General features: G+C 36.4%; 3 protein-coding genes and 1 long non-coding RNA gene across 4 annotated transcripts; 2 read left to right on the top strand and 2 right to left on the bottom strand.

Annotated features, from left to right (window-relative positions):
• Nucleotides 1-63: 63 nt before the first annotated feature.
• On the bottom strand, nt 64-10,410 carry LOC100888104 (cytochrome b561-like). Its single transcript, XM_030990940.1, has 5 exons — nt 10,328-10,410; nt 6,226-6,439; nt 5,317-5,519; nt 844-998; nt 64-499 (listed from the first exon to the last, which is right to left on the bottom strand). Exons 2-5 carry the CDS (start codon nt 6,401-6,403, stop codon nt 292-294), a joined length of 744 nt encoding a protein of 247 aa, XP_030846800.1. The 5' UTR covers nt 6,404-6,439; nt 10,328-10,410; the 3' UTR covers nt 64-291.
• Nucleotides 10,388-17,353, top strand: LOC584746 (L-galactose dehydrogenase-like). Its single transcript, XM_030990939.1, has 8 exons — nt 10,388-10,464; nt 12,766-12,916; nt 13,381-13,529; nt 13,682-13,843; nt 14,574-14,704; nt 15,341-15,443; nt 15,817-16,037; nt 16,993-17,353. The coding sequence occupies exons 2-8, from the start codon at nt 12,811-12,813 to the stop codon at nt 17,126-17,128; spliced, it is 1,008 nt and encodes a 335-aa protein (XP_030846799.1). The 5' UTR covers nt 10,388-10,464; nt 12,766-12,810; the 3' UTR covers nt 17,129-17,353.
• A 572-nt stretch (nt 17,354-17,925) lies between these two features.
• LOC115926241 lies at nt 17,926-20,782 on the top strand. Its single transcript, XR_004065036.1, has 2 exons — nt 17,926-18,995; nt 19,955-20,782. It is a non-coding gene; the product is annotated as an uncharacterized LOC115926241 (long non-coding RNA).
• On the bottom strand, nt 20,196-26,078 carry LOC763406. Its single transcript, XM_030990938.1, has 5 exons — nt 25,918-26,078; nt 23,563-24,178; nt 22,879-22,975; nt 22,554-22,693; nt 20,196-21,632 (listed from the first exon to the last, which is right to left on the bottom strand). The coding sequence occupies exons 2-5, from the start codon at nt 24,097-24,099 to the stop codon at nt 21,315-21,317; spliced, it is 1,092 nt and encodes a 363-aa protein (XP_030846798.1). The 5' UTR covers nt 24,100-24,178; nt 25,918-26,078; the 3' UTR covers nt 20,196-21,314.
• Nucleotides 26,079-27,469: the final 1,391 nt, after the last annotated feature.

Below are 27,469 nucleotides of genomic sequence, written 5' to 3'. Positions count from 1 at the left end.
TTCATAATTATGACACCTCAATCAGGAAAAATGAGCAAGGAATAACAAAGTGCTGTTTGTTTAAAGTGATGCTATATTTATAAGCGATATAATAATTATGACAGAATAGCCTAACTGAATTTGATATGAGCAAAATGTCTCTCCTGCCATACAAAAATATTACCTAGAGGACAGCAGAGAATATATACGAAGCCAGGAAGCAAACAGCAAACTATAAACACAGTGTTGTGTGAACTTGCTCCCAAAGCCTATTTACATACTTGTAATTAAAAGAGGAAGCTTATGAGTTGTTTAATTCACTTTTTGATCCGTCGTGTTCATGAGCGTCCCTTCTTCCAAACCATCACGAGCTGGGTTGGAGGTCTGTCTTCTGAAGTCAGAGTTGGAGACTAAATAGCCCACAATAAGCCCAAATAGAAGGATGAGGAAGCCGAGAAAATTCCCGATGTATGCTCCGTGTGGCAAGGCGGAGTACTTCAACGAGTCTCCTCTTCCAGAGCTGTCAAAGAGAAAGATGGGGGAAATTATGGAATTATGCGTTTATCAAAACAGGAGCGGAGAACAAAGTGGGAGACAGATAAAGAGTCAGAGAGTAACATAGACAGGAAGCGAGAGAGAAGTGAGAGAGAAAGAGATTGAGAGAGAGAGAGAGAGAGAGAGAGAAAAACACTGGGGGGGGGGGGGGGACAGAAAATGGGAAGATGATGGCATTACAACATGCTTCGTCGATAGAGAAATACGAAAACTAGATGTACATGTATTTTAATGACAGATAACAGAAGATAAGACAACATTTTCACGCGTTTTAAAAAAAATATTTGGAAGACAAGAAGACAAACTAACTAGACAAAGAAGAGCTTCTCGTTGATGCCAGCACATGCAGCTGCTATCACCATGGCAAACGTAGCTACACCAATGTAACGATGAAGAGGAAGATAGGTTACACGTAGTTCATCCCGTAGTCGAGGATACAAGAAGCATGCTATCCCAGTCATCCACTGTAAAACAGTCAAAAATATCAACTTGCTCAACAATTGATGTTGTATTTAATTACAGAATCGAGTAAATCATTAAAACCAGCTTGACAAATTTACATTTTCTATTCAATTAAATTTCAACTCTTTCATTTCATCATCACAAATACATTCATGTTTATTTTAATAAGACGCTTACCGTAGTTTTGTTTCTTTGTAAATACTTTTTGTTCAATTTTTAGTAACAAGTAACTTGAGGTGTAATGAGTAATGTGTATTTCATAAATATTAATACCAAAATCTTCCAAGAAATCAATCTTGGGCGATTACAATTTTGGAATGTGCGAATTGACATGACAATGTCAAGGCATGTATATACATGAACAACTCGTGACATTATTAAAGTCGACAATACCATTATGATATAGCGTATATAAATTGCACCTGAGGCGATTTCTTGGAAGCACATTGAGATCATGTTGGGTAATAAGCCTCTCTATTTATTTATTTATTTCTGATATTTATACAGGGTGGCACATATCACCAATTTGGTGGTCATCCATAAAGCCCTGTTTGGTAAGAATAAAACAAATAACAGCAGCAAAAACAAAATAGATAAAATAATCATATAAACAGGTAAAATACAAATTAATTGGTATCCCTATGAGATTATTCAAGAACTATCCTTGTGAAGTGCCTCAATACAAACTTTCACCTGATAAGAATAATAGTATTTCAACAGTCACAATGCAAACTGCATATATTAAGTGTTGCTGGGTAGGTCAAGAAATAATGTTTGTCCAACCTGGCAACAACTAATGTATGCAGTTCGGATTCTGTCTATTGAAATACAATTATTCTTATCAGGTGAATGAAATAATTTGTATTGAGGCACTACTCAAAGACTTATGCATTACATTTGGTTACATTACGAAAATGGCCTATCGTTTTGGGTGAACAGGCCTCAAATAAAGGACAGCATGAATTAACACTTGAGGCGAACGTCAGACCCGGTGCCAAGCAAAACAAGCTTTTGGCTTTGCTTTAATTATGTTTGGATTTTTCCTTAAATCTTCTTTTTTGAGCGAGTATGATGTCTCATGATAACCTTGATCACCAACTGAATTGATATTTCTTTGTCTGGCAAATGATTTATGTCGTGGATTCAACATGAACCTTATGAATTCTGAGCTTGGACTTTCACTCCGGTGAGGAAGGTGTACTTTCATGACCACGCCCTTAATAGGTTCTGAGTTCGGACTTTCACTCCGGTGAGTAAGGTGTACTGTCATGACCACGCCCTTAATTGGTTCTGAGTTCGGACTTTCACTCCTGTGAGGAAGGTGTACTGTCATGACCACGCCCTTAATCAGTGGCGTAGACAGGTTCGTACACCTGGGGGGATGACTGGGCTGCCAACGCTAGTGAGGGCGCGAAGCGCCCGAGCGAGGGAGCGAAGCGACCGAGCGGGGGAGGGTGTGGGAGGGGGTGTCCCCCCCTCCCACGGTAGGGAGCTTTTGCAATTTTGAACTTGAAATCGTGCAATCTGATGCATACTTAATGAGGTAAAATAACACACACAAGCGTGCACGCACACACAAACATACTCACACACGCACACAAACACACACGCATACTCACACACACACACACACACACACGCACACACACACACATACTACGCCTTGAATGGACAGACATACATCGACAAGATCTACACACCGTGGTATACGAATACAGAATGGACTGACACATAGTATTGCATATTGAACCACACTACGTATTTATTTATCTCTGTGAATTTTGCTGTTACACCTCTTCAGAAAAAAAACCAATGTCAACTGTGTACACGCAGGTATAGTCTTTGTTGTCTTGATAGGGGTATGTGGTTATGAATGAAAACAGCCTCTGTGGCCATTTGTGAATAGAACACATAAACAACAAACAAATAACGATTAAACTTTGAACAATATGTCTGTTCATTATAAAGCATAATGAATACGTACATACTATGCTTTTTTTTTTACCTCAAAGAAACAGGCATAGTATCCATAGATGGATATTGGCTGGCGGCTCATTAACATACAGATACAAAAAACATAAACAGTATCACTATGATCCATGGAGTAACAATACTGCTTTGTAAGTTTGTGAAGAAATCGGAACCGTAACGGCATTGCATCGTTTCAAATTAGGGCATTATTTACTTCTATTTGATCTCAGTCTTATAATAGTAATAGTAATAATAATAATAATAATAATAATAATAATAATAATAATAATAATAATAATAATAATAATAATAACAATAATAATAACAATAATAATAAAAATGAAAATAATAATAATAATAATAATAATAATAATAGAAATAAAAAATAATACTAATACAAATAATAATGCTAATACTAATAGGTTCCTTTTATCTCGCATTTCAAGAAAGGGTAAATTCACACTGCGCTTTACATGAAACAAACTTCTTTAAACATTTCAAACTTATGTCTTCATGCAGTGCATCTTAAATAAAACAAAAATAAATAAATAGTTAACAATACAGAAAAGATGTAGCTGCTGCAAGCTTAACAACAAACTAATGTATACCAGTCAGTCCTGATATCAGTATTAGTGTAACAATAGTCATATAGTGGGAGCATGAAGTTGAACAATTCATGATTATACATAATTATATATGTTTGTTTGAATAATACTTGTTATAAAGATAGTAGTATGGTACTCTCTGTCACGAATTATTATGTATACTGTTGTATCACATTCATTTTCTATTCTGTTTTAGAATTGGCTTTCACCGTGTGAATGCGGCTAACAATAAACACAATTACAATAATGATGAGGATTATTATTATCATCATCATAATTATTATTATTATTAATATTATAATTGTTATCATTATTATTATTACTATTATTATCATCATTATGACTTATTAAGTAAGCAAATATCATTCCCCAAAACCTGGGTGGGGGGGATGATTGTACATGCCATCCCCCCCACCTTGTGAGGTGGGGGGGGGGGATGCATCCCCTCATCCCCCCCGTTGTCTACGCCCCTGCCCTTAATTGGTTCTGAGCTCGGACTTTCACTCCGGTGAGGAAGGTGTACTGTCATGACCACGCCCTTAATTGGTTCTGAGTTCGGACTTTCACTCCGGTGAAGAAGGTGTACTGTCATGACCACGCCCTTAATTGGTTCTGAGCTCGGACTTTCACTCCGGTGAAGAAGGTGTACTGTCATGACCACGCCCTTAATTGGTTCTGAGCTCGGACTTTCACTCCGGTGAGGAAGGTGTACTGTCATGACCACGCCCTTAATTGGTTCTGAGCTCGGACTTTCACTCCGGTGAGGAAGGTGTACTGTCATGACCACGCCCTTAATTGGTTCTGAGCTCGGACTTTCACTCCGGTGAGGAAGGTGTACTGTCATGACCACGCCCTTAATTGATTGGCGCTGCAATAAGTCCGCCTCGCACAGAAGTGAGGGGAAATGGAAATGGTCTGGATCTTCGAAACCAGGTTTCCGTCGAAGATAGCCAAAGGGTCTTCAACGGTGGCGTACGTACAACCCGAGGACTTTTATGTCATGGACTGTGATCATTCTCATGAACACATCGGGCCCCAACGTCCCTCTTCTTGTCAGTAAGTTTCCTACAGTTAGCTTAATAATAATTTGAAATCAAATGGTGTACACAACCTTCATTTATATACGTTATCAGATAATTGACAAAATTAATTCTCATTCATTGTCTATCTGATGAATATATTTTTGCATGTGTAAAAAAGGAAAGTAATCCATTTCACAACAGTTTGCATGTGCTGACAATATGTTTTTCTTAAACACAAAGTTGACTGTTGTAAGTGTTGATTCTTGAGGAGTATTATTCACGTAAGTTTTGCAGTCGTAACAATATTTACTGAATTTCAGTGAACACATTACAGTACACCTAGTATTTCATGTGGCACTCACTGAGCCCAATAGGCCATTTTTGTAATGTAACCAAATGTAATGCATAAGTCTTTGGGAAGCGCCTCAATACAAATTAGTTCATTCACCTGATAAGAATAATGGTATTTCAATAGACAGAATCCGAACTGCATACATTAGTTGTTGTCAGGTTGGACAAACATTACGGATTGACCTACCTAGCAACACTTAATTCACGCAGTTGCATTCTGACTATTAAAATATTATTATTTTATTGAGGCACTACACAAAGACTTATGCATTAAATTTGGTCACATTACGAAAATGGCCTATTCTTGACGAGAACATGGATGCGTTTACCTATGAAGTATGAAGATATTATTTTACAGTAAGCCTACTAACCTGTAAAACAAATAAGATAAAAGCACTCAATCCGACCCAGCTATGAAGTGAATACATGTCAGGAAAGCTTTGGACACGATGAAAGTTGAACACAGTTTTGAGACCGACACAGGCAAAGATGAGGGCGAGACTATGAAAAAGCAGGTGGACGATTTTGATTTTGGATGAGGAGTTGTGTCGAAAAACCCTGAACATCAAGATACCTTGATATAAATGATAAAACAAAAAAGAATGAACGATTTATCATAATGGTATCCATGTTGCACAAACGTTACCTGTCTATGAATCATAACACATAAAGGAGCTACCAATTTCCGATAATTTTCGGGTTATACCAAAATTACCTTGATACTAATGATAATAACAGTGATTTCTTGTATTAGTTCAATACTTATATCGCTTCTGGCACTCAATAGTTATATTACCTCAGCCCCCAGCTTCAGTTAAAACAAAAAGTAGTGACTACTTGGTCATCTTCTACTGAACTGAGGTATGATATCGATTTCACAGGAGCATCAGCAGCAGAATTGTGTATTGTTTTGGCTTAAGATTTCACCATCCCTGTAAATCTTTACTAAAAGTATGATCAACGATTAGGCAGGGAAATATAATCGAAATTCTTTTTTTTTCTTAGTTGGGGTGTAAATTACAACAAATCACTGTTTAGTAAACTAAGGGTATATGCACATAGGCGCCATTTCCTTTAAATACTAAGCTGATTATATTCCCCCCCACAACTTCTAAACTGATTATTTTGCAACATGCTTTTTCAGAATTCGATTGTTTCTATTAGACGAATGATGGCAACCTTTCTTCCATTCTTCTTTCTCAAATCTATCTATTTCTACACGATTTGGTCCTATTTATGTCAAGAGTACAGGGAGTTACCATTCCCATGTATATACATACCATCTCCATACAGAAATACAAGACCAATTGTCATGAATAGTGGATGTAAGTTAAATTCCCTGCCTGATCCATCCCATGCATAGCCTCCTAGTGTATGTCCTGTCCAGTATCCCACCAGGATGAGAATCATTATCCCAACAACTTGGGAGAGAGTGAGTAGGAGGTAGAAAGGCAACATGACGGACAGACTAGTTTATCTCTGTAGGATGATCGTCTGCAAGTTAAAATAATGAGAATAATCATATTTCAAAGTATATTATGTTTTCGTTATCTTATTCATACTCATTTTTCTAAACTAAAAGATACATGTTGAGCATTGTAAGTTTTAAGAAATTTGAATTCGGGATGTAAATCACGGACCTAAACGTGTTTTCTTTTGCTTTATGCTGTTTCAATATTGAATGGACTTTTAGTTATTTTTTGTTTACTACCAGGACAGGGTCATGTAATGTTGGTACTCTGCCATTTTTATATTGTTTTGTTCTTCATAATTTTCCCTGTCGTGCAGAAGAGTTTTCCTTTTGGATGAATCTTTGGAATGGGAAATAATTTACTTTTCTTTTCCGATGATTTCGAATATCAAAAGTTCGACGTATTATATATTCGGTAAGGATAAAATCAAGAAACAATGAAAACAAAACAACAATAAGATTTGAAGTGAGTCACATTGATGCCAGGAAAAGAAAAAGACTAAAAGGACAACTCCACTCCAACAATAAATTTCTTCCAATAGAAGCAGAAAATTCAGACAAACCAATCAAAAACGGTTTGAGCAAAATCGGATGACTAATAAGAAAGTTATGACTGTTTGAAGACATGAAAAACTTTGAAAATCCACAAAAAACATTGGCAGCTTACTCATGAGTCTGTGACGTCTTTGCCTCACTATCCTCTTAATTGTTATATTGATAATATACATTTTCAATTTCCCCTAAAAATTGTATTTCCTCACACCAGCATCCAAGTTATGTTGGTAGTAATAAGTTTTTGTGTGGATGCACTAATATAGAGTAATTTTGTTCGGTTAAATCATGCAAAATGTGAAGTTTGATAAACTATATTAAAATCAATGATTAGGAATATACAATATTCAGAAAATAGTATCAATTCTTGAAAGTTCTTAAAAGATTTGGAGAAATGTCATGCATCCAATATGATAACAATTATATAACCTATACGTAAAATAACTTAAGATTTGGGGGATAAAAAGGTAAGTTAATGGCATACAAATATATATAAAGCAATTGATAAATAGTGAGGCAATGACGTCACAGAACTTTGCAGGAAGTATGAATATGTCACGTATGTCCTATTCGTGAAATGTTAACGTTATGCTCAAATTATGTAAGGAAACCCGTTTACTTTCTAGACTTCACTGTCAGACACTATTGAGTGGCTGACTAACTTCTTTTGTTTTCTTTGGTAATAACATACATAAAATGAGCTGCAAAGGGTATAATTATGGGCATTTGTCTACATCAATAACCCACTTCATGTAATGGCCAAAAATAAACTGATTGAATCTTTGCCCAGCACAAAACGTACGACCATTCGGTACAAGGGTCTGAAATCAGACTATTACTAAATTGATTGCAATCACTAAAGTCGATTCGACAACTACTGCTCTTTATTTTTTCAAGCCCTTTCGTTTTGAGGGAAGTATTATCTTTCAAATGCCGTTGGAATTTAATTTTTTCATTTTTCGGCCTGCAACATAGTTCCTTTAAAGGGGAAGTCCACTCTGATATTGAGTTGGTTTTAATAGAAGCAGAATAAAATGAGAGAAACAGATCAGTGAAAGTTTAAGAAAAACAGATTGAAAATAAGAAAGTTGTGAATATTCAAGGGTCAAAAGCCTATCAAACACAAATTGGCAACTCTGTGACCCCCCCCCCCCTGCCTGGGCCATCATAGTGTTTGCTTTTCACTAAAAAATTCAAAAATCTACATTTTCAATCATAAATTCCTCCTAAATTTAACTAGTGCAAACATGTTTTTATACAACCCCTGTATGAAACAAATCTATTTCGTTACTTAGAAAACGAAAGTTTATGATATTTTGTGTTCAGAGCAAATTAGAGAGAACCTCACAATATACGTCACAGGGTTGATCGATCAAAACTTCGAAACTTCATAACTTTCTATTCTATAATCGGAATTTTGCTCAAACTTTCACTGACCCATTCCTCTCATAGTTGTGCTTGTATTAAAACTAACTTAATATCAGGGTGGACTTTCCCTTTAAGGCTTTGAGCTCATCCAACAGCCTCCTGAAAAACAAAAGACCGACGGATGTAAACTCGTAAGATACCATTTTGAGATCAGGGTCTCTGTCTAGTGTCACGTGAAATCATACAGACTATCCTCTTTTTTCCATGAATAAATAATAAATTTAATATACCGTTGTACTTGCAATGATTTTTTAAGGACAAGTTATGATTTGCATAGATCACCATCTCACCCTTCATTCCACTCACTATTCCCTCATCCCCCTCTCTCTTTCCTTCTCTCTCTTTCTCTCTCACTCCCCCTCTCCACTCCTATCTCTCTCTCTCTCTCTCTCTCTACCCATCTCTCTTTCTTTCTCTCTCACTCCCTCTCTCCACTCCTATCTCTCTCTCTCTCTCTCTCTACCCATCTCTCTTTCTTTCTCTCTCACTCCCCCTCTCCACTCCTATCTCTCTCTCTCTCTCTCTCTCTACCCATCTCTCTTTCTTTCTCTCTCACTCCCTCTCTCCACTCCTATCTCTCTCTCTCTCTCTCTACCCATCTCTCTTTCTTTCTCTCTCACTCCCCCTCTCCACTCCTATCTCTCTCTCTCTCTCTCTCTCTCTCTACCCATCTCTCTTTCTTTCTCTCTCACTCCCCCTCTCCACTCCTATCTCTCTCTCTCTCTCTCTCTCTCTCTACCCATCTCTCTTTCTTTCTCTCTCACTCCCCCTCTCCACTCCTATCTCTCTCTCTCTCTCTCTCTACCCATCTCTCTTTCTTTCTCTCTCACTTCCCCTCTCCACTCCTATCTCTCTCTCTCTCTCTCTCTCTACCCATCTCTCTTTCTTTCTCTCTCACTCCCCCTCTCCACTCCTATCTCTCTCTCTCTCTCTCTACCCATCTCTCTCTCTTTCTCTCTCACTCCCCCTCTCCACTCCTATCTCTCTCTCTCTCTCTCTACCCATCTCTCTCTCTTTCTCTCTCACTCCCCCTCTCCACTCCTATCTCTCTCTCTCTCTCTCTCTCTACCCATCTCTCTTTCTTTCTCTCTCACTCCCTCTTTCCACCTCTCTCCCTCGCTCTCTCCCTCTCTCTCTCTTTCACTTTCTCTCTCTAGGCCTCAATTATACTTTTCCATCATACTTCTCCAATCACGTCCTCAAAAACGGAAAGCGGAAGGATGTAGACTTGGAAGATACCATTCGAGCTCAGAGTCTTTAACTTGAGTCCCATGAAATCACATAAATGATTTTTGACCTGTACAATCAGGGAGTTGGAATGCAGTAATACGGTCTTTCTATTCAATATGACACGGTTGGAGCTATAGTATCAAAAACGAGAATTCGACATAGTTACGTGTATTCAGTTTTCATCTTTTCTTTATTTTAGTCTTTCGTTTTTCCACCCCATTTTCCCTTTTTGCGGCTTTTCAGAGTTATTCACGCTAAATAGGTATGCAACCCATAACAGAAGCGATCCATGCAATTTATCTTACACATATTATATTGCATGTGATGTTTGGTTTACAGATTATGGCACGCGAGTTCAAATACACGTTTGTAATATAACCCAATAGACCAGAAATACATACTAGTTACTTGTGTTCATGTATAATAGGATCAAGGAGTATCTCTTTGATAGGATATAACAATTCGTACTCGGCACATGTTTACTATAATTACCTGGGAGCTCGGTAAGCAAATAAGGCATTGTTTTACTTTGGGTATTTACTAACATATCAACTTACTACAATCTAACCATTATCTGTTATGCATGTACGTATACTAGTCAGAAATACTCCCATATACGAGCTCCAGTACGTACAGCTGGAGATCGAGGGCAATGCGTAGCATGCATGCTCACAGTATAGTTTAAACGTCATTGAACTTACTACTCGAATCACAGGAACTCGATCTCGTTCACAATTGGGCAATCCAAAGTTTAGATGTCGAGGTTATATCGTTGAAATCGTTTTTTCCAGATTTGAAAGACTACTTATCATTTGCAGCGGTATAGAATTCCAGAAAGGTATGTCAATTTTACAATGCATATCCTGTCCTTAACAATGTATTGCATTCCAACTCTCTGGTTATACAGGTCAAAAATCATTTATGTGATTTCATGGGACTCTAGTTTGAGACTCTGAGCTCGATCCTTCCGCCTTTTGTTTTTGAGAAGGTGATTCACAGAGAAGAGAGATAGGGGCGTAGAGGGAGGAAGTGAGAAAGAGAGAGATAAGGACGTAATATATAGAGAGAGGGAGTGAGAGAGAGAAAGAAGAGAGAGAGAGAGAGAGATAAGGACGTAATATATAGAGAGAGGGAGTGAGAGAGATAAGGACGTAATATATATAGAGAGAGGGAGTGAGAGAGATAAGGACGTAATATATATAGAGAGAGGGAGTGAGAGAGATAAGGACGTAATATATATAGAGAGAGGGAGTGAGAGAGATAAGGACGTAATATATATAGAGAGAGGGAGTGAGAGAGATAAGGACGTAATATATATATATATATATATATAGAGAGAGAGAGAGAGAGAGAGAGAGAGATAAGGACGTAATATATAGAGAGAGGGAGTGAGAGAGAGAAAGAAGAGAGAGAGAGAGAGAGAGAGAGAGAGATAAGGACGTAATATATAGAGAGAGGGAGTGAGAGAGAGATAAGGACGTAATATATATAGAGAGAGGGAGTGAGAGAGATAAGGACGTAATATATAGAGAGAGGGAGTGAGAGAGATAAGGACGTAATATATAGAGAGAGGGAGTGAGAGAGATAAGGACGTAATATGTAGAGAGAGGGAGTGAGAGAGAGATAAGGACGTAATATATAGAGAGAGGGAGTGAGAGAGAGAAAGAAGAGAGAGAGAGAGAGATAAGGACGTAATATATAGAGAGAGGGAGTGAGAGAGAGATAAGGACGTAATATATATAGAGAGAGGGAGTGAGAGAGATAAGGACGTAATATATATAGATAGAGAGGGAGTGAGAGAGATAAGGACGTAATATATAGAGAGAGGGAGTGAGAGAGATAAGGACGTAATAATATATAGAGAGAGGGAGAGAGAGAGAGAAAGAAGAGAGAGAGAGATAGGGAGTGAGAAATTAGAGAGAGAGAGAGAGAGAGAGAGAGGGAGAGAAAAGAGACAATGACAATTACTTCCTCATCAAAATATACTTTGACATATTGTCGGGCACCTGGTTGCCGGAAATAAGGTGATGGTTACTCTAATATCGAAACTTTAAATGGGGGGGGGGGGGGGGGATATAGCATCAACAAATCAACAGAGTCTACGCACATTGGTAAAAACGAATGCGGTTTCTAATACTTTTTTCCCCAGTAATTGACGTCATTGCAAATCATATTTTTAATAACTGCATTTCTTTCGCAGCACCCCGGTTAAAAGTTTTCCTCTATCTTATGCTTTGTTTTAGTCATATTTGGTTTATGAACCGTTTAAAGGTAAAGACCAGTATTGGAAACGCCCCAATTTCAAAAAATGAAATGGAAGCTCTCATTACCAATCATGTGAAAGAATATGTTTTGACTAATACATGATGATAAAAACTTTGCCGGGAAACCGCCTACTAATTCATATATTTGGTAAATTTGTTTCTCTCATGGTCTGTGAGAGATATAGGGTAGTCCCATATACATCTTTCTGTGTATAGTGCTTGTAACTTTACGAAGAATGGGCCAAATTTCTTATCATTTTGATGATTCCAGAACCTTGCAGATGCTAGATGCTAGATGATCAACCTTTTCTGATCGATTCCACAACGTTTCTTTCACAATGCAATCACATGACCATAACTGGTCTTTACCTTTAACATGATTTAACATGATGTTCACTTTTAATTTGGGCATTAGCCTACAAAGTAAAAGGTACTTGATTTTAGGCGCTGAATGACGATACAACCTCCTCTCCATTTGACTTTACTCTGGGATATCAATACTACCGTCGGATAATCGTCCACAGTCGAGAGCATCCACGCAGAAAGCGTCTTTTGACGTTTACAACATTTTTATTTGGTCTACATAATATGTTAATACTCTTTCCTAGGAATAACCTACATGCTTCAGACTTTAATTAGAATTCCCAATAATATAATAATAATAATACATATGATTTATAAGGCGCCAAATCCACTTGACAGTCAAATGCTCAAGGCGCTTAGTTAATGGTCAATATTTACTTCCAGATGGTATTTATACAGGAAGTCGTCTGTAATGAGGTTTGATAAATCTGATAACCCCCTTCACTATAATGTATTTCCTTTTCCCGTTATCCAACAACTTTCTCCTTTTCTTCATTTATTATCTATTACAGGCTAATCCGTTATTTAGAATATTCTTTACAAGCAGAACGACGACTATGTCAGCAACTTACGTCAATGATTTCCATGACAACGATAGAATAAAGAAGATGCGTTACCACGATCTTGGTAACACTGGTATGAAGGTCTCCATTATTGGATTCGGTAAGATAAACAAACAGAAGAAAACGGTTAAACTAAATAAATAGCACATGAAGCGTATACATCGATGTTTATTAGAAGGCGTCTGCTTTTATCTTATGGGTTTGTGGAGTAAAAATTGAAATTAAAATTGAAATGCTGTGAAATGAGTTTTTGCCATAGCCTTATTTGAGAAGACACTGATTAAATTAATTCTTATTTATTCATGATCCAGCATAATTATACGCCGTTTGTAGCAATAAAAACAAACAATCGAAAGGCTGCTGGCAATCATAGGCCTATATTTCACGTCCATTTTCTTTAAAATCTTTGGTAGTCTTGAATATAATGTGTGAGTTTCGTAAATAAAATTTTGGTCTTTAACAGAACCCAATGTAATTAAAATGAGTTCTTTAAATGATTCATATGATTTTGAAAATAATACTTACAGACATGAAATTATTTTATTTACCTTTAATTAATGATAGGTGCGGCACCCCTTGGGCGTGTCTATGACGCTGATCTACCAGAAGAACAGGGCGTAGCAGCTCTTCAACATGCTCTTCGTGGTGGAGTTAACTACATCGATACTGCACCTTTTTATGGTCAAGGCAAATCAGAAGCTGTCTTAGGAAAGGTAAAAAGCTTTATTTACATTATCCTCTCTTATCAAAGGAGAAATTCAACAATTAACAGCTGAATATCTATATTTCTTGTTTGGAATATCTGTATTTCCTTGTTTGTTTTCAAAGTTGGTTGAACAAGGTGATTTGCTTTATTCTATTTCAGGCTCTGAAGGATGTTCCTCGAGAAGCATACTACATAGCAACTAAAGTAGGAAGATATGAACTAGATGTGAAAGGAATGTTCGATTTCTCTGCTGACCGAGTGACAAGGAGTATTGATGAAAGTCTCAAACGTCTAGGTCTTGATTATGTTGATCTAATTCAGGTAAATGAGTGTAAATGAATTTGATGTTCGGGGTTAAATTAAATATAATTTTGAAACGATTGACCACCCCCCCCCCGAGTTTAGAAGGTTAATTACCTTATAAATTCACATATATATGACTGCAAAGAAAGAAATTTACTTTATCTACATGAAAGAAACGTCATTCCTCAATTTAAACTATATATGAGATCTGTAAGGTGCAAAATCAAGTTGAAATCAAATGCACGAAGTGCACTTGTGCAAAAAGAAAAATGAAATCACATAAAGATACCGAAATTACCCAAAGTTATAGAACGACAGGGATAAGATAGAACATACACGACTGAAAGAGAACAATAAACTATATGCCGAATCAAACAGATGCATCTTTTTCCAGAGCATTTTTGGAGCACTTTAATTATCTGGTATTTCGAATCTATCAAGAAAGAGCATTTCATCGCAAAGACCCTGCATAAGCAAAGAAAGGCTTTGACCCTCACTAAGGTGAATACTAATTCAGCTTAGAACTAGTAACTCGGAGTTTTGAGAGCGTAAAGATCTAGACGATATTAATGATTTATCAAAGTAATATTGTACTGTTGATCAGAGCTATGGACATAAATCATTATGAAATTATTATTTGAAAATGCATTCTGACAGATTGAATTTGAAATCTATGACGGTATCATAATTATTTGGATCATTGAAAGAAATCTAACAGCCATATCTACTTGTCACCTTTACTTATCAGGTTCATGATGTAGAATTCGCTTCTAGCTTAGATTTGATAATAGATGAGACTCTTCCTGCATTAGAGAAGATCAGAGAAGAAGGAAAGGCTAGGTTTATTGGTCTAACAGGATATCCAATCCAAGTCTTAAGGTATGTCACAAACTGAACTAAACTAGACAGGGGTGTAACAGACAAAAAAAGATATTAGTTTTGATACGAGATCTCTACCTTTCAAGAATAATAACGAACGTGTATACTTTCATCAACTTCTGACAAAATAATGAAGAATATTTGCTTTAAAAAAGCATTTTTCTTTCAAACTTTGTCCTATTTACCTTTTTAGAGGAACATATTAATGTAAAATGTTTATAGTTATTATATAATACCTGTACTTCTTTCTTGTCCGATCATAATAGGTTTGACTTATTTGTGTGATATGAAATATAATTCTCTTGCTATTTTTGTTATTAATTTTTTTTAATAATATTAGTTGTGCAAGCTTGAGTATCGTATTGGGGAGTAAAATGATGATATACATGGTGTTAAAGCTTATCTGCCATAGTTTACAGGAGGGATTAGACCGCCCTGCAAGGTTACTGGACAGGTGGTTATCTCATCAACTCAGCTATCAGTTAACATAAGAAAAAGAGGATCATGGGGGACCAATGGTCACCGATTAGGCATTGTTTGTTATATAGAGGGCGCAAGTAGCTACAAGTAGTGCGGTGGGCCTTTAAGCTATCCTCGTTAAATTTAAACTATTTTCTGTCATTTCTCATTTAACAGGAGCATTGTAGAGCGGAGTAAAGTGAAGATAGATACAGTGTTAAGCTACTGTCATCTAAGTCTCAATGACTCTTCACTTCTTCAACACGTAACATTCTTCCAAGTGAGTTTACAATAAGCAACCATTTTGTCATTTATTTTGACCTAGACCAATTCTTCTCGTTCTCCATGCTGTATTTTGTGCCGTCTCATAATACAGTCACATATATCATGGAAAGCCTCATTGAAAACTATCTCGTATTGCCCGAGAGTTAAAAATGTGTATAGCTTTGTTTAAGTATAACTGACTAAATTAAATGCCATGCATTTCGGTAATGTTTATATTTTTAGGTTACTAATATTTAGACCAACTTCCTACATTGAATGCATTATTTTGCTCTGCTGTCAAATATTTACTTATAAAAATACGTTTTACACTTTCCAATGAAGCCATATGAATAAAATTATATATCTATAAAGCATTTTCTATCGAACAGGAACGAAACATTGGTTTAATATCTGCATCCCCCCTGTCAATGGCTCTACTCACCGATAGAGGGCCTCCGTCATGGCATCCTGCACATTATGAAATCAAGAAAGCTTGTCATCTAGCCGTCGCACACTGCAAACAACATGGTCATGATTTATCAGAGCTGGCTTTGAAATATAGTATCTCGTACGTCAATGCTGTTCCACTAACACTCATTGGAATGGAAAGGTACAGGTTTCAATCCTCTTATTCTAGAGCATTTTTATAATAATGAAAATAACACAATTTCCATAATGTTGAATGTGCTTTACAATGATTTTATTAACAGAGTAAGTGCATTTCAGATGATGTTTCATTGGTGAAAACAAATTGAATATGCCTTTAAAAGTTGTGTCAGTAAAATATAAATTTGTACTCGTGTCGTTCACCGCCGAACTGACTGAAAGGCGACTGAAACCTGACAAAAGCTTTTAAAAACTGACCGATTTTTTGCCATTCGAGTTAACGACATTTTGTGTTGGGTCTGTTGTCGGTATCGTTGGTGCGACGGGTATTAGCCTTTCACGGTCATGTTCAGTCTTGTGTCCGGTTTGCGTAATTTTTCATTTACACGGCAGCCTGTGATTTTTACTGCTAATTTCATTTAGGCTACGCGTGTTTCTGTCCCTAGTCTCTGACTACTAGCCATTGTATCCACCTGCTATGAATAAAAACATCTCTCCTAATGGAATCCTCAATATCTGTTGCTGTGTTGGGTTAGCCTCTGGAAATTTCTTTTAGTTGAAGGTCAAGGGAGACTTTAAATATATTGATAGGATTAGTAACCAGGACATTGTTTCACGAAACCGTCATAAAGTACGCCTACAACCTAACCGACATCCCCTTGAAAATTATTTTTATTCCAATACACGCCTTTCAATTGGATGGGTGAAGTTATACTTCATGATGGTTTGGGGCAGGATTTGGCCTTATTGTTGTGACGAAGTTGCAACAAACAAGATTTATGATCTTACAATCATTATACTCATGTCCTTTATGAAGTTTTCTTAATAATAAGTTTTGATTAATATTTATTTTTTATACGAACCTTGATGAAAATTGATACCCGAATCACATTATTCCTGGAAATGTGTCCAATATATTTTTTTCTTAACTTTTACATCAACTTTAATTTTTTCTTCAGTAAAGAGCAAGTCGACAAGAATTTAAAAGCTGTACATGATGGACCATCTGATGAACAAGAGCAATTTATAACAGATCTGATAAAAAGGCAAGTACATTGTTGTTTTATTACGATTAGCGCTCACGGGAGTTTATAACAATAGCAGAGTAAACATTTTTTTTCTTTGAATAGTGTTACTTGTTTACTCTCAGATTCCTATTCATAGCTAGTGCACTTTGATATCATACCCACCATTAATCGTACATTCACATACATTGTGTGCAGTTAAGTTTTATGGGTTAAAGGGAGTGTACACTGACGAGACTATGTGTCTTTCCCGTGGGCTGACTCGGGGCCAATCGACGACTACGGACGACGCGACCGCAGCAATCACGTGCGTGCAACACACACGAAACCGAAGCATGAGGAGAACTTCGGTCTGTTTCGCGAACGCTGACCATGTAGAGATAAAGTCGCTGACTACCTTTAATCAAGTCCATTCGTTTATGTGCAGTTGTCCAAAAGAAGACGTAGCTGGCGTTAACCAGTATTTGTCAAGCTACACGGCCTATAACTACCTGATCATTAGAGTATCACTACGCATAATAAACTATATTTAGATATATGGATATGTATTTATAACGGAACACAAAATCAGTATGTTACTGTTTCCTTCTTGATCCTGATAATAAAAACATAGAAATATGAACAAGTATGGATGACATGACAGCATAGCACCAATGACGTCACCATATTGTATTTGTCTGAAGTTAATGATCCCCGACCCCCGTGTAGGTTAATGTAGGAAATCAAACAAGAGCTCGTGCCATAAAACTGAGACCTTTGTATAAACGATTAAATCAGTGATTCACCTTATTTTATCTTCTCCATTTGCTTATCTTCTACTAGGTATTTCACATCCTTAGAGAGTCCAGGATGGGAAGGAAAAGAAGTCAAGAAATACCGTGAAAAGCTAACTGTAAAGACACTTGATGAGACAAATAAATAGTTACCGTGGTACCTTCTCATCTGAAATTGGTTGATTATGTAAGGATAAAAGCTTCAGAGATCGACGCAAGTTATCATGATCATTCTCTCGATATTAAAAACGTCGATATTTCCCTGTATGTTAACTGTTTTGGTTTATCTCTTTCTCATTGTTTCATTTCATTGCTGTCACGTATATGCTCAAGCAATCTTGTAAACGATTAAGTAGTGAATCAATATTTAGGATCGGTTTTATTATTTCTCATTTACGTTTGTTCTTCTAATAACTACTTTAGCTTGCATAGATTATTTGAACAAAATGTAATGCATTGAGACTACAAAGCAATTATTCTTGATGAATTTAACGCTATGTTCAGGAAAGAAAGACAGAAAAAGGAGGGTTTTCGTCTTGCCTGACAACAATATGACATCTCAGTGTTTGCTAAGCGATCTCTGGCAGGAAAGTTCAAAGACAATATGAAAGGGACTTAGCGGCCGGGGGGGGGGGGGGGGGGGGGGCTGGGCGTCGCAGAAGTTTTGTTCAGATTAAAACAATTAACAAACACAGAAAGTTAGAAATTTGCTCGGCCCCCATAGACAAAATCGTTTTCATTCTTGTTTCTTTTTTTTCATTAGTGAGTTGGGGAGGGGGTATAGGGTGAACAATCAAAGACCTCTTAAATTATTATTTACACCGTAACAGTTGTCACTTTGCCTTCTTAGATCCCCCATTATTCTATCCAATTAAAACAGGGGATTGGGAGGAAACTTGACTGGTTATGGAGCTTACACATGATTGATATAGATATTTCTTTTATTTTTCGTAGTTATCGCAAAAGTGGGATAAAACAAGAAGAAAAAAGCGACAGAAAAGATTATTCATTTCATTGAGTATTCGTACTCCATAATTTATTTCAGCTTTTCATACTTTATACATATATACGTACATATATTTACAAACTGCCTTTATTAATGGCACAAACCACATTCCTGCACATCACATCCAAAATTGCACAAGGGTGTGAATATAAATTAAGGTGATCTACATTTAATTCATAAATCCTCTAATCAAATCAAATCATTAACTTGAGATTGATTGAAGTGCTTAATTGGCTTGGACTTATAAACTATGATTAGGGTCAAGTATGTAAACAAATTATCAACAATTAATCAAACAATATCATTGAACTGGTCTCAAATGATTTTTTTTTCTTCTCCATTTCATTTATGAGACTTCTTTCAATTCAGTTAGAAGTTTAAATTTCCTTTTTTGTTTTTGTTTTTTTGTTTTTTGAAATAAATCTTTATTCAGGTAAAATCATGGATAACATCATAGTACATAAATATTCATAACAAATCACTGAATCACATGTCTAAATGAGGTCAAATCAAATTATATTTCTATTTACTTAATAGCAGATTTTAAATTAGTTATAGTTTCCTTCCACTTAATAATATTCAGATTCGTTGTTTTAGTTCTGTTTTCCTCAACTTCTATTTTGTATTCTAACATAAACAAAAAATATTTGCTTATTATTCTCGTCACTACATTTTTATTAGATTGACTTCCAACACTCGCTTTATAGATTGCAAATAAAGCATAATGAAGTATTAGGTCAATATCTATAACATTTTCTTTTGCGTCATGAAAACCATATACAACACAAATGGGTGAGAATTTAAAATCTTTACAGAAGGAGTTACATAATAATATTTCGATAACGTTCCAAAATCGATAAATATTTTCGCATTCAAAAAATACATGTATAATAGTACCAGGTTTATTACAGTAGTAACACAAATTGTTTTCTTTGATTTTCCATTTGAATAAATTAACAGGTGTTGGTAAAATATTATACATAAATTTAAAGTTGAATTGTATCAAATAATTATCACGAGCATATTTCAATTTAAATAACCATAAAGAGTCCCACTTTATAGTAACATTTGTTTGTAAGGTTTTGTTCCAGAAGTCTACCGCCCTAGATAAATTAAGGTGATCTACATTTAATTCATAAATCCTCTAATCAAATCAAATCATTAACTTGAGATTGATTGAAGTGCTTAATTGGCTTGGACTTATAAACTATGATTAGGGTCAAGTATGTAAACAAATTATCAACAATTAATCAAACAATATCATTGAACTGGTCTCAAATGATTTTTTTTTCTTCTCCATTTCATTTATGAGACTTCTTTCAATTCAGTTAGAAGTTTAAATTTCCTTTTTTGATTTATCAATATTAGATTACACTTTAATCATATCTTGGGTGCCAAACTTATTAAGACTTTTCGTTTCTGTCTTCGTTTTGACTTTGGATCTTTTGAAGTTTTGTAGGAACGTAGCCATGTTATACTTTTAGACTTGGGATCTTTTGAGGGAGATAAATCTCAAAATATTCAACATTTTTGATACACTAGTTTTAAGCGACACCCGTTTAAAAAGTTTTATTTGTACTCAGCAGAATTCCTCGAACTCTTTTTGCAGATAGTTGTTGGTTATCGATATCATGTTTCACGAAGAAAAAAAAATCAGTTCGGTGTGATTTAATTAATAAATCATCTATTTTTTTTTCTGGAAAAAATGATATCATCTAAAGTGTTTTTTGTAAGAGTGGTGTGAATCTGATATTTTGGGTAGCAACTAGATACCTTTCTTCAAAATTTACAGTGATTATAATGGACTATCCGAATATACGCATGATGCTTAAGGGAAACAAAAGTATGCTAGAAAGACGAAAAAGATAATGTCCCTTTTGAATTCAATCTTCACTCTGAATCTGAATCCAAGTATTCGTATTTCATGACCCGTTCGAGAGGTCTATTGAATCGAAAAAAAAACTCTTATCGTAACAAAAAAGTTTCATGCATCAACTCTGTAGTGTTACCTTTTACCTTCACATTCGTATTATTAGCTTCTATTATACTGCACATGATAGGCGAAATGAAAATAGATTATCTGCTAAATGATAAAGTCAGTAACTTCCTTCCACTGAGCGTTGAAAATAACGAAACCCAAATTTTAAAAACAAATGTAAGAGATTTATAGTATTTGAAAGAATATATGGTTCTCATTGATGCCTTGGTACGGTTTTCAGAGTCATTCGTAAATCCAGTGATTAGCGATTTGATTTGGTTCAGATACTCCTTGTTCGTTCGTTCGTTCGTGTCTCCTTAGATCAAGATTAATTGTTCTTGATCTTTCGGAGTAGTTGCTACAACCGGCTGTGTCAGACACGTTGCCCCGTAGTGCGAGATATGACTCTTGTAGCGTGCTCCCAGATACTGCTTATATAACAAGATGTCTTTTAAACTGCTTCATCTGTATATCATATCCTTCAAATGAATTATCGTGATCATAAATCACTTGTCATATCACTCGATATCGTACTATATGAACTTCCATGATCATATCCACGACTATTCTTCATATGAAGATGATCATGCCAAGCACCAAACTCATCGTCCCGTGTCTCAAGATCTTTAGTCTTCTTAGTGACATGGGCAACTTCCCTAGCCACTTTCTGTTCGAAGATAAGTTTCTTCTCTGCTTCTTCTCGCTCCTTGTTTCTTCGAAGACGCTCCTGTTTTTCCAAAGCCCATTTCTTCGTGAGAGTCTCCTCTACATTGTCCATGAGAACAGTAGTTGGTGATCGATTCCGTGCTCGATAGCGCTATGGATTCAAAGACAAACATAAAGGAGACAATATGTTACCATAGTTTCGATGTGATTTAAAGCGCTTGATCTAATTGATCGCATAACAACAGAAGAAATCCAAGAAGAGAAAGAAGAAAAAGAAGAAGTAGTGAAAGAGAAGTAGAAAGGTAGAAAGTGGTGAAGAAGATCCAGTGTATGAATGATATTAGTTGAGGCATGAATGAAGTGAACGTGTAGTTTGAAGTTCTATTATAAAGGAAAATCATGATGAAGATTTTCAGTTGATAAAGTACTGCTAAGATTCACAGCTTAAATTGGTATCATATCCATCATACTTAATGCTCAAACGATGTTCAGGTTCTAGAACAATTACTTATGTACAATCACCCCGGCCAATTACTAGCGGGATAGTTACCCCCTAGGACGATTCCCCCCGAACTTATTATCAGGGTAGACTTCACCTTAATGAGCAGAGGTGGGAGGGGGGAACTGACCACGGGGGTTGTTGTCCACGAGAGTAATTTTCCGGGGGGGGGGGGGTAATTCTCCTTGGGGGATGGGGAAGGGGGGGTGGTTGTCCTTGTGGGTAATTTTCCAAAGGGTTTAGTGTCGTTGGGGGGGGGGGGGGGGGTGGGTATTTTTCCGGGGGGTAATTTGCCGGTGGTTATTGTCCAGGGGATATTTTTGCTGATACGGTTAGTATAGCAATTTGACATTTTATTCTCTTTATGATATTTATCAATACACTGATAAAGATCAAGTCATGTCTATTCAATGTCTATGTTTTTTCTATCCAATCTAATCTAATTCTATCAATGTGTTTGGTATTTAACAATTACAGAAGGATCAAGTAAACATATGTAAACAGTTCAAACAATAATAGCTACCAAGCCTTATTTGTGTAAGAAAATCAAAGCGAAGCAATATAGAGGCTTACCGAGAACTCCCCTGATGGTGATGGCCACTTGCCCGTTGGATGAAGTAAATGTTGTTCATACTTTGGAGGTTGTTTTAAAACGTCTCGACCCATCTGATCACCATTAAACCGATCAGAAAGTTGAGGAGGAAGACCGTACACTGTAAAAATATAATCAGATAGAAAAATGATTACAACTGGTGTTTGTGGAATAGATATAGTTATCAAATTGATTGATAGAAATATATATACGATATGAAAGCATAAATGAGAGCATGAATTCGAAGCTCCTAAGTATTTCAGCTTTACTATCATGCAGGATCAATTGAAGAAAGCATTGACTTACCTATATCGACGTTCTCTGTTTTAAACTTGATGTTGTAAGGATCCCTTTCTTCGGATGTTACAAACTCTGGCAAACCAAGTGGACCCAGTGGTGGATACTGAAAAAACGCGAACAAATCAAGATGACTCATTTCGTAAATTATGGTAGGATTGAGTTGAATAAAATACCACAGTCTTAGTGGGCTACGCAACTATGATACATGATATACTGAGTATCGTATTTATGCCTTCCACTTTTCTTTGTATTTTAATATCAATGCAGATTGTAAAATTGTCATATAATATTTGTTATCTCTAATTAATGCAACGTTTCATGTTGAAAACCATGAGTTCGAAGTAAATTTTTTTTATACAACTCATATTCTTATCCTGTATATGTTTCAATAAATAAAATGAAATAAAATAAATATAGAAAATAATAGATATATAAATATAATTCGTATTATGGGCTGATGTGTGTCATACGTTTGGTTTGCAACGAGGTATGATAAAAACAAAATCATTGTACATAAACAAAAGTCTAGGTTAACTTTGTCATCAGTAATATGAAATTCCAGTCAAAACATATGTCATCATTCATTTCATTCTTAAATATCAAATATAATGTTACCCTCTTTGTCAACGAGATAGCACTTACAAAAGAAAGAAACTTATACCATAATACTTTAAGATATTTGATGCTCACCTGTCTAAAGTCATGCGGCTGAGGATTCTCAAACTTCTCTTTATGATGTACGAGTTGTTTAACAGCTACTTTTCTAGCCTCATCTGAGTCAGGTATCTTAAACCTAGTGAGGATTTTCCTACTCTTTGGACGTGGTGGTTGTAGAATCTTTGGAAGTGTCACAGTTGGTTTTTCCGCTATGGTCTGGGCGATTTTCTTTTCACCTGGTAATGTTCCCCAACGCCATGGTTGCATTGATTCACGTGTGTTACGTTTTGGAGGTTTAGGCATGTATCTTTGAAGAGTAAAATCAGGTGGTGGTCGTTTCCAGATATCTTCTGGTCTCTCACGAGGACGAATCAAATAGGAATCACTTCTTGTTACCAACAAATCTTGTCCAGATTGAAACTTGGACTTGTCAATGAGACTAACAGTACCCTGGTTTACGACTGAGGTTGCTCGGTTATGTCCATCACCTGTCGTTGCTCGGTCTGTATTAGGACCAAGACGATTGGTCTTGCTCCCAATAATAGCACTCCTTGAATGCACCATTGTCATGACGTCTTCATACGCTGTCAATCTAAAATGATACCTGGAGACACTAGGACAGCTCCTCCCTAAGTTCAGCAGTTTCTAACTGTGGAAAATAGAAATATAAAATTGAAGATTAACCAATGAGGGGAAATTTTGCCATGAAGACAAGATCCTATTTCAACAATAATATTAAGCACCATAAGACTGAAATGCAAGGGTTGTAGAATTTACTTCGATCGTTCTTGATCATTACAATAAAAAATGTATTTCGTTCCTATTCCTAAGTTGCACAACGCTTAGCATTCTGCTGCTCACCTTAATTGAAGAAAAGAAAAACAATGTTTTATCTTATCATTAAAACCCCGGATGTATGTATAGAAGAGAGAAGCTTGACATCTCAATGCTAATTGTTACGATCATGTTTATGTTGTCAAGCTTCTATCGTGTACATACTATATACACTCACGGCAGCATGAAAAGTAAATATTTGAATCTAGGCTCGGCTCTGGTAAAGATAGCTGATTCAATTAAGAATTTCACAGCATTCAAAGACAAGTGTAAAATCCTGCCCGTACAAGAAGATAAGACATAGATTTCTTTATTAGTACAATATATATTTAGGACATTAATTAGGATACAATAAAAACCGTTGCGAATGCCATTTTATAATGTCACAATGCAACAAGAAAAAGTAGAAACATTCTTAAAAGGCATTAAAATGTAATAACAAAAGGAACACTTGATAGATTTGATTATCTTTTCCCAGAATGAAATCAGAATAATAAGTATACTATCGTTTCCCACCTTGCCTGCATTACATACTAGACTTTGTTTACCTCATTTTTAATGAGAGATGAAACTCAGCCCGTAATAAATATGAGGACGTAAATGGATATTATCAACCAGATACACTACATTGTATGTCTATATAATTTAAGGTATACGTAATGAACGAGGTTTCAATCAATTTTTACCCTATAGAATGAATACAAAATTCTCAGAACTTAATCGAACAGGTGTTTCCATTTGAATATGATTGGTTGGATACACAAACATACAATTTCCATGATTATGTGGGTTTCAAACAGAGCTGAATCCGTATCTATTAATCAATAATTCAAGATTAATTGCCAGTAGATTATCGGTCGAACTATTCTTTTTTTTAATATTTGTTTTCGAATCTTGATCAAGAGTCTTTGGGTATATGAGTACGTAGTAGATATATCGTCAATATTATTATCATCATCTTTATCATCATTATTATCATTATTATTTTCAATATATATATCGCCATCATTATTATCATCATAATTATAGTTATTATTGTGCTTGATACTAATTCTCAACTAATTCTCTTTCTGGCCCTTTAGAGTCAAGGATGGGCTTAATAAGGTGTGATATGAAGACAGTGACAGATCTAACTTGACTGGTCTTGGTATGAATATTATAACAGTGAGAGCGTTCGGAGATAGGACCGCTTCTGGGTCACTACTGACCTGAAAGTCTACATCTACACATTACTTGTCAGAGGAGAAGAAAAAAAAGTGAACAACACACACACACACACACACACGCAAAACAAAAATTAAGATTGTAAAATGAAAATTAAGAATTTGTATATTTAATTGAATTGAATGATTGCTGTACTACCACTCAATGGTTGATACAAACAATTATCAAAAGTACCTCGTTCACATAAAAGTAGACTTTGTTTGAAGCCCTACGTACTAAAGCAGACAATATGGGAGTCCTAGATGGTGATAAAGGAACTACAAATACATCTTAGCATAGTATACAGAGCATAATGTCATGTGTAATTGCAGTGAAAAATTGACATCTTACCTTTGCTGAAAAGAGCCTTTGGATCGAGTTTTGAGGAAAAGTATAAAAAAAATTCCGTGTGGATTCGACTGTAAACATACAGGTTCTGAGAGGCATGATTTCCCTCAAGCACCGGTTGTGTATAGTATTTCATGCTCCGTATGGGGTCCGAAAGGAGGGGTTTATATTGATCCTGTTGATCGTAGTTACGGTCCATAACAACGACGAAGCAGAGCAGACTCGTCCATTGTATAGCGGAGTGAATAACAATAGATCGCTGACAAGCGGGATACAAAGGACGATGTAAGCTCCACACACAGAATGAGCACACAACGCATTGCTAACCCTTTTCATAATAGTAGATTCGCACAGCCCTAAGCCTTTCTCAATGGAAACCGCTATATTTGACCCAAATTTTAGGGTCACAAACGTGCCTTCTCTATGACATGTGCCTCTAGCAAAATAACACTGACATATATGTGCAAATATCAGGGGCGGCAATTTCTTTCCATGACCGGGGGGGGGGGGGTGACGACGAAATAAGAGAGACGAGGAAGCAGTGGCGTAATGAGCAAAAACGTTGGGGAGGGGGGGGGGGGGGGAAACATCCGCATTACCCCCCCCCCATTCTTACATGATACATGCAGGCCCCGCGGAACGTTTTTCAAAGTGGGGGCGGGGGTTAAAGTATTTACGATTAGGTAGAGCAAAGCAAGTGGAGTTTAAATTGCTTAAAAGTGTGTTGCCGTCTTTAGTCAGTATACGCTATACATTTTGGGGGCACTTTTCATATTTTCCGGGAGGAATCTTCCCCCCTGAAAAAAAAAATCTAAGGGAGGAGGGGGGGGGGGGGGGGGGAGGGGCGACGTTTCCCCCCGTCCACCCGGGATCGCCGCCCTGGCAAATACTATATACAAGACTGTATTTGTTTTCAGAAAAGGTAACACGCGTTATAGGAGAGTGCAGAAAAAATAAAAGAAAGGGATTTGTGTCAAGGTTAAAAATCCCCCAAAAGATAAAAAATTATAAATAAATAGATAAATAAATGAAAATAAGTAGAACCAGGAGGAGAAGGAGGAGGAGGAGGAGAAAATCAGCTGACTGACTCGAGAGATACGATAATACCCGAGCCGGATGTAAATTCGATTGTGTCACAACATTATGGGGGGTCAATTAGTTCGAAACTTACATGTAGATAGATTGCGCTCAATGATCTTTCAGACACAAGTTCTAGACAAAAGTTTTCTTGTTTTTTGGATATAAGTTACAATTCTCTGGATGCATACAGATAAAGATCTGTCATAACGACTGATCATCCCTGTCTTTCATTCTCATTTTTCCTTTAACACGATCGCAAAGACTTTCAAGAAACCAACTCAAGGCCAACATCAATACCTTATTGTACTGCCTACATAGAAATCGTTCTCAGGTTACGTACAGAGGCGTAGCTACGTGCCCCCTCCCAATAGAATGGCAAAAAAAAAAAGAGGTGAGAGCGTGGAGAGAAATGAACAAAAAGAAAAAAAGAACGTGAGATAATATAAGGAGATAAGTGCTCCGACCCCCCCCCCAC

Source organism: Strongylocentrotus purpuratus, unplaced genomic scaffold (assembly GCF_000002235.5).
Source record: "Strongylocentrotus purpuratus isolate Spur 01 unplaced genomic scaffold, Spur_5.0 spur5_scaffold_19, whole genome shotgun sequence".
Lineage (NCBI taxonomy): Eukaryota > Metazoa > Echinodermata > Echinoidea > Camarodonta > Strongylocentrotidae > Strongylocentrotus > Strongylocentrotus purpuratus.
The sequence above is the reverse complement of the archived record's forward strand: the minus strand, read 5'-3'. Positions and strand labels throughout refer to the sequence as shown.

Coding starts and splice junctions, on each gene's coding strand:
- LOC100888104 (XM_030990940.1), bottom strand. CDS start 6,403: ATGTTGCCTTTCTACCTCCTACTCACTCTCTCCCAAGTTGTTGGGATA. Junction 999..5,316: donor TTATCTTATTTGTTTTACAG/GTTAGTAGGCTT, acceptor ACTGTTTTACAG/TGGATGACTGGGATAGCATG. Junction 500..843: donor GAGAAGCTCTTCTTTGTCTA/GTTAGTTTGTCT, acceptor TCTCTTTGACAG/CTCTGGAAGAGGAGACTCGT.
- LOC584746 (XM_030990939.1), top strand. CDS start 12,811: ATGTCAGCAACTTACGTCAATGATTTCCATGACAACGATAGAATAAAG. Junction 12,917..13,380: donor GGTCTCCATTATTGGATTCG/GTAAGATAAACA, acceptor AATTAATGATAG/GTGCGGCACCCCTTGGGCGT. Junction 13,530..13,681: donor CAGAAGCTGTCTTAGGAAAG/GTAAAAAGCTTT, acceptor ATTCTATTTCAG/GCTCTGAAGGATGTTCCTCG.
- LOC763406 (XM_030990938.1), bottom strand. CDS start 24,099: ATGACAATGGTGCATTCAAGGAGTGCTATTATTGGGAGCAAGACCAAT. Junction 22,976..23,562: donor AGCCGCATGACTTTAGACAG/GTGAGCATCAAA, acceptor GCGTTTTTTCAG/TATCCACCACTGGGTCCACT. Junction 22,694..22,878: donor AACAGAGAACGTCGATATAG/GTAAGTCAATGC, acceptor ATATTTTTACAG/TGTACGGTCTTCCTCCTCAA.